At 39.3% G+C, this 7698-nt stretch overlaps 1 protein-coding gene across 1 annotated transcript; it reads left to right on the plus strand.

The window, feature by feature from the left end:
• The first annotated feature begins 903 nt into the window (after nucleotides 1-903).
• Nucleotides 904-6164, plus strand: zc3h12aa (zinc finger CCCH-type containing 12Aa). The gene is made up of 5 exons (XM_083989250.1): nucleotides 904-1318; nucleotides 1856-1995; nucleotides 3812-4046; nucleotides 4208-4314; nucleotides 4460-6164. The coding sequence occupies exons 1-5, from the start codon at nucleotides 948-950 to the stop codon at nucleotides 5476-5478; spliced, it is 1872 nt and encodes a 623-aa protein (XP_083845376.1). The 5' UTR covers nucleotides 904-947; the 3' UTR covers nucleotides 5479-6164.
• Nucleotides 6165-7698: the final 1534 nt, after the last annotated feature.

Consider the following 7698-nt stretch of genomic DNA (forward strand, 5'->3'; position numbering starts at 1 on the left):
ATGGCTAAAACAGCGCAGCGTTTCTTCCTGTTTATGTTCAGCTGTTTATTTGACTACCAGGGGCTGAAGGCTGAGGAGCCGGACCGGTCAGACCTTACAGTTCCCTATGTTCTCAGGCCTGTGTCGTGGGCCACTTATTTATTTATTTATTTCTCCAATTTTGTTATCAAATATGACGCCTTAGTTCGAGCAGTTACTATTAATTACAAAATACAATATCAATAATCATGAAAAATAAAATGTAGGCTACATAACATGGAAAGTGGCAGTGGTCATATTAATAGGGTATTGAATGTATGGGCAAATGTAATGTATGAAAATGCCTAAAATGAAGGCAATCAAAGCAGCAATGAATGACTATTTTAATTTGTGGTTGCTCTTTTGATGAAATAATTTTTGTTTAGTCTGTAAAATAACAGAAAAATGTCCATATCTTATTATCCAGCAGTATACAACTTATAAATATTCACTTCCAATTATGGGAGAGTCCTAATAAAATCAAATTATCACTTGTGAGCTTATACCACTTGTCAATTAAAACAATGAATCAATTATAACATGTCTGCTTATGTGATCAACTTATTGATTAATTGGCAATTCTTTACTGCTCTCATGTTATCTAACATTAATCCAGCTCTGAAATATATGCTGTTATTTTATGAAGATCATTTAACACCTTAACAAGCATTTGGTTTGAGTTTGAGGAAACTGTGCAGTTATAAACAGGAAAATGTGGTATAATAAACATTATACCATTCAGAATACATGTGTTTATCAGACAGTGTGTTGTATGATAATTAATAATTGTCTTATAGAAACAGAAACACAATATGTGATGTTAAAATGTTCAATTGTATCAATTCATCATAGATTCCTAATTACATGTCTTTTCTTCTCAGTCAATCTACGAATCCCAAAGAGGATTTATCACGATCAGATGCTTCAAGATGGATCAGGTACTTCCCAGCCAGAGCTCAGCTTCAGGCCTACTGGAACCAGACAGCGAGGAGTTCCAGCTCAGAGTCGACTTCTTCAGGAAACTGGGTTACTCCTCAGCAGAGGTGAAGGCTGCCCTGAGAAAGCTGGGACTCTGCACAGACACTAATTCTGTGCTTGGAGAGCTGGTTAGCAGCAGGACCAGCAATGCACCCTGCATATCCAGCTCGGACAACAATGAGAGGAGCGTAGGCCAAAAGGACCCTCTGCTACCTCCCAGTTGGACTGTTGCACCTAGAATCTCCCTTCAACACGGCGACCGAAAGAACACAGACACAGAACTGAGGCCTATTGTTATTGACGGCAGCAATGTTGCCATGAGGTAATCCTTTCTTTTTTTTCTTTTTTTTTTCCATCAGTGGGATCAATCAAATGTCACAAATTTTTCGGCTGCTACGTTTTGCTAACTATACAGTACGTGTAGACAAAGATTTATAGCATCCAGCAACAAAGCTCGTGCTTTTAGCAGTAAACTGCCTTTAATTAACATGCTTTGAGCAACCATCATCGTCATGCTGACATTCAGCTCTGACCCTGGAACACAGGGTACTTGACTTTTAGAAAGGGCGTTTACCTCCCTGTCTGTGCATGTTCTTTAAAGGACACTGCTACAATATGCAAATTATAGACACACACCTCAAAATCTCTGCCTCTCAATACGTATGAAGTGTCAAACACATTATTACAGTAACAGCTGGAGGGAAGGTTTCCGTCTAAGATAACATTCAAAAGGCACTGTGTTTACACAGATCAACTGAACTTCTACAGTTCCTTTTCTTTTCTTTTTTCTTTTTTCTTTTTTTTTTTTTTTTACAGTCAAATGATTTGCATTCATGTTCCCTCATCTCTTCTTTTACAGTCATGGCAACAAGGAAGTGTTCTCGTGCCGGGGCATCCAGCTGGCAGTGAATTTTTTCCAGGACAGAGGTCATAATACCATCACTGTGTTTGTTCCCAGTTGGCGCAAAGAGCAGGCCAGACCTGATGCCCCCATAACAGGTGATAATACATGACACAAAACATTTCTCAGTCAAAGCAGAATTAATCCTATATAAATACACTTGTTCATTTTCAGGAAGTTGAGTGAGAAAGTTGATGCCAGCCACAGTCTTATCTGTAAGGCCTAAATTCCACATCAAGTTGGCTAAGTTTAGAGATACGAGAGACTGGAAAAGGAAAGCCAACAAAATGTACCTAGTATCACTTCTTAATGTTAGTAATTAACAAAGTATGTCTGAATTGTTTAATCTCGACGTTCTATCTCTATTTATTGGTGGGTTTTGTTAACCGACTAGATGTGTATGTTTTCAGTGTTTATGCTAAATTAAGATAATCCAAGCTAGTGAAGTAGCTAGTGGTATCACTCACTCATGAGGTATCACAAGGCAAATGCATGAGTAAATGCAAAGACGCCGATGCGAATTCCCTAATAACTCCATCTTGTAACGTTCCATTATTATCTCACAGCGTGGTGAATGTTCAGGTCCCAACTTGTCCACGAGAGCGTTTTGGAGTTGTTGGATTGTGTATTTGATGAATTTTGAGGGAAAGCCCGGAAATACCATGAGCTGAGCAGCTTGCATCTCTGCCCGGCCGGTCTCAAAACAGCATGCATCGACAATTAAATAATGAACATACAGTACCCCTAACACTATAGGGATTATGGCAATGGCCGAATATGCCAAAATGTTGAAATACCCCTTTAAATTAGTGGAACTTTCTCTTCTACAGCTTCCTTTTTAATCAGAAATATGAAAAGCACTACCTCTTAAATGTCTTCCAACACAGTCGCTGGTATTGCTAAGAGGAGTTGTGAGGTAATATTTTAGAGCTGTCAGAGGCAAAACTGAACTTGTGCCCAAGGCGTGGGGGGACACTTAGAATTATGACATTAATGATTTAATGTAAAAAGATTCCATGTGTTGTGGAGTACTGTATGATACAGTAGCATGACAGTACTCGATGGTATGGTGCTATTATGGTAGAAACATGCAGTAAGGGACTCTGATAGCTGAGTCACCAACATTTTGGGGTGAACATCCAATTCCTATCATGTCTGTACCATCACATAGAACAGGGAGGACCCACAGTCCTGCCTACCATAATTTCAACGACAACAACTACTGTATGATATGAGGAGTGGACATTTTGAAACTGATGCATCATCACTCTGTGGCTCTCAGGATTTAGCAACTCTGCAGCCTGGGTGGAGATCTATTTTCAATCTGTGAACAAGGAAGTAAAAATCAGCCTGCATTCATTTCTGGGAAAGCCCCATCAGGAAGTACAGCTATATAGTTGTTTTAAACTTACACGCCTAGTTTACTGTGTAGTTTTCTTCTGATAATCATCTACAGCAAAGGGTTAAGTGAAATCACCCCAAGAAAAGCAAGTACTTAGTAAGAAAAGTGTGTTTTAAGTGTTTGAGTGTATTGTCAGCAGTAAACCCCTCAGGCACCAACATTGCTGTCTTTTTTTGTAATCTGGTGACTGGTCTCTTGAATGGTTGATTTATAATTTGGGTAATAAGCTTAGACAATGTGTGTATTCTATTTTCATTGATTAGTCTTACAGGTTAAACAGTAAGATGTTGTGTAGCCTACATTGAGATAGAGATAGCTGTGATGCTGGTATAGGTGCTGTGTTACCTTGTCTTTGGTGTCTTTGTCATAAATGTGCCATATTAAATAACAAAGCTTTATACCTTATTGTTACATAATGCTCTTAATTACAGTGTTACATGGTAACATGAGTACTTGTTTCACACTTTTATTCCTTAGCAATCTGACCCAGACATGAATGTTTGCACTTTCAGATCAACACATACTGATGGAGCTTGAAAAACGTAAAATCGTGGTCTTCACTCCATCGCGTCGCGTTGGGGGAAAACGAGTGGTTTGCTATGATGACCGCTTCATTGTCAAGTTGGCATATGAGTCAGATGGAGTGATTGTGTCCAATGACACCTACCGTGACCTCCAAGGCGAAAGACCAGAGTGGAAGAAATGCATCGAGGAGAGGCTCCTTATGTATTCCTTTGTGAATGACAAGTAAGCAATTTGTCTCTTTCACAATTCCATACAACAAATAAGATATAATGTGGTTTCTGAGGGTATATTACAGCTTCAGGGAAACTGGGAAATTGGGCAACGTTCAGCTGATTTGTTACTTTAGTGACCAAATGAGTTATTTCTGTTTTGCTTTTTTCCAGATTTATGCCCCCTGATGATCCTCTGGGTCGCCATGGCCCCAGTCTGGACAACTTCCTTAGGAAAAAACCTTTGCCAACAGAGCAAAAGAGACAGCTCTGTCCATATGGTAAGATACTATTAGCACACAAATCAGGAAGAGAAACAAAATATTATTAGACTACAGATGCTTTTCCACACATTTTGGGAAAACATTCTTCTCCATTGAGATGACCCCTAACCTCTGTGTATGTATCCCTTTTTCTTTTCTCTAGACAAAAAGTGCACTTACGGCATCAAATGTAAATTTTACCATCCTGAGAGAGCCAACCAGTCTTACCTGTCCTTGGCTGATGAACTGAGGGAGAAAGCCCAGATTTCTACAGTAAAAGAAGAGAGAAATGCCAGATCATCACCCAAACATCCTCAGTCTGACACTGGGCATGCTCATAATTCCTGTTCCCAACCACAAGACTCTAACACAGGGAGGAAAAGTTCTTCACATCCTGGTCACGTTAGTGAAAATAAACTGGTGTACTGGGAGGATCCTAGAAACTGTTTGAGTTCAAACCATATTGTCTGCTCTGGAACAGGAGGACAGAAAGATTGGCCTGGGGTGCCCTCGGCCCCCAGTCATTACTATGCCAAAATGTCTCACGAATACCTGGATTCTGGCCTGGGCTCTTTTGATAGCCAGTACTCGGATCATTCGCATTGCCCAAGCAACTCCCACAGTCTCAGGTCCCAGCAGCAAAGTGCACATGCTGGACCCAGACACAGCTCAGTGCATTTAGGGAAAAATAACAACAGCCATTCCTGTGGTTGCTGTTCCCATTCTGTTTCATCAACAGCTCACCAACATCATCAACAAAACCTGGACTCTATGGGTCAACCCAACTATCCTCCTCAAATGCTCCCACCAAATGTGGTACACAAACACAGCCTCCCCAATCATATCCAGTATAGTGGAGGGCCCCATTACCAGCAACATTACTGGTCAGATCCCTTTCAGGGACTACCCCAAGCTAGGACCTCCTGTAGCCTCCCCTCATCGGCCCATTCCTCCCACTCCCACAGCTCTTGTTGCTCTTACAAAGAGTACCATGCCTGGGGACAACAACAGTCTCCCTCTTCCTCTTTCGACCCACAAAGGTTGGAGCTCCGGAAGAAACTGCAAGCCATCTTCAACCCACATGAGGTGGATACAGTCATGGAAATGTTCCCACATCTGATGGATGCGGAAAAATTGGCTGCAAAGATCCTCACTCTGAAGTCTCAGAGAGGGGTATTCTGATGATTTTTTATCCCTGCAACTAACACAAAACTTGTGTTGACCTCAGTTATATATGAAAAGTATGTCATCTTGAAAAGCTTCTACAATAGCTATAGCTGAATGATTTTAAAGGTGATTGCAGAAGATTTCTTGTTCTATCTTATGTGCCATTATGAAAGTGAACCTTTCACTCACTTCAATCTGTTCTGAGTTATATGCATTTGTATGACGCTGTAATCAAGTGTGACCTTGTCATCCAAGTTTCGGATGAAAAGTGCCTCTAGACTGAAAGTAGTTACAACTCAGCTTCTAGAGTTTTAACCGTTGATGCATATTGTATCAAATGTGATCTGTTTAAGTTCTCATTCCATAGGGAATTGCTGTATAAAGTATTACTTATTATTAACCATCACTGTAGTTCTCCAGAACAGACTGCTGTATGATATTAACAGATATACTGTATACAGTATGTATACTTACATATTACATATATATTGTAGACACTCTGCATTCAGAAAAGTATTCAGACTGTCAAATAGTATTGACAGTAAATCCTAATTTAATAAGGAAACTGAAAAAAGAAAGACTTTGGCCCAGTAAAAAGAGTGTGTCATCATGTGTTTCCTGTAAATCTGTCTGCATGCCACTACATGCATACTATGTGATAAAAAATGTTGTAAAGACAATTATTAAAATATGAAAATGATGTTCCTATGAGATTTGTTGTCTCTAACACTTTATCAGGTCATGTAAAGACACTGTTAAGACAAACCTTAAATGAAACCACATGTAAGGAAAAAATAATTCCACTGAAAATGTAAAGGTGTGTCAGATATTATGTGCCCCACTTTGAGTTACTAATCAAGTATGTATGTCACACCAGTCTTTCTTGAACCTAGCTAATGCCTCTGTAGGTTACTCCACAGTTAATCACAAAACGAAAACTAGTTTTTGACACTCATCTGCTCTTACATCATAACATATTGCCTAAAACTTCTACTGGATTTCACAAGTACACTTCCGGTCAAAACGCCTCAGTTTTTCCAGCTGTTATTTAATTACGTAATTAAATCTCAGTCTCAGTGTTCTGAAATTAAAGTACAGAACAAATTAGCAGTTAGAGATTTCATCAACAAGGATGAAATTATCTTGTTGAGCTACATTTAAATTACACTTGTTTTGAATGTTTTCTACAATTGAAATCAAGTATTTGACAGAAGGTTTGCCCCCACTACTGGCTGCTTTGCTTTTCACTTCATTCCAGTTAATCTGGCTTATAGCATGTGAACTACTGACCAAGCAATCTGTCTTTATTTGTTACTTGCCTTTTTTATCATTATTCTGGCAGCACTACAGCTGTACTTCCTGCACCAGTGACTTAGTGTGGAAAGATTTACACACAGGGTTCGTAAATAACCTACAAAAGTTGGGCCGCCTGTTTTCTCCATAAATCTTATGTCTTTGTATAGTTTGATTCCAGTAGAAAGATGTTGTCTTCATTGCCAAAAAGGGCCTGCTTTCGGTTAAATTTACACAATTTCTCAGTTTTTGTTGACCCCTTTTTTCTTAACCAAGAGTTGATCAGCTTGAATTTTTGACATGTCTACTACAACCATTTTTCTGAAAAACCTGGATATAGCCCAGGGGGGTTGCTGTAAAACCAAGATTCTTCAGGTTAGGTTGCAAGCTTGAACAAATCAGAAGCCCATTTTGTAGTAGTTGGGTGGAAAGGTCAGTGTGTGTGTGTGTGTGTGTGTGTGTGTGTGTGTGTGTGTGTGTGTGTGTGTGTGTGTGTGTGTGTGTGTGTGTGTGTGTGTTTCGCAACCTCAGATTCTGGTTCTCTACTGTTACTTATTAATCAGCTGGTCAGACCACTACTTTGGCCTAAAATGAAATATTTAACTAACAATTGAATGAACTGCTGATGAACGTCTCGTAATGAATACAGCTTTTTTGTTGGCTCCATGTTACTTCCTCGAGAGACACTATAAAAAATGACAATGAGTTTATTCAAAAATGTTGACAGGCTAACACACTAAACTAGCAAATGTTAACATGCTAATCTAAACACTATAGCCTATCTGCTAAACTAAATGTGCTAGTGTAGTGATCCCCGGTCAATTGATGTTTTTTTGCTTTACAAGTATTGAGGCATCATTAGTTTTCAGCTCTTTTAATACGTCGTAACCGTCTATCAACACTCTAAGAGCTGTTCCGTGAACATAACATTACACACAAATT

This window comes from Trachurus trachurus, assembly GCF_905171665.1.
Source record: "Trachurus trachurus genome assembly, chromosome: 16".
Classification (NCBI taxonomy): Eukaryota; Metazoa; Chordata; class Actinopteri; order Carangiformes; family Carangidae; genus Trachurus; species Trachurus trachurus.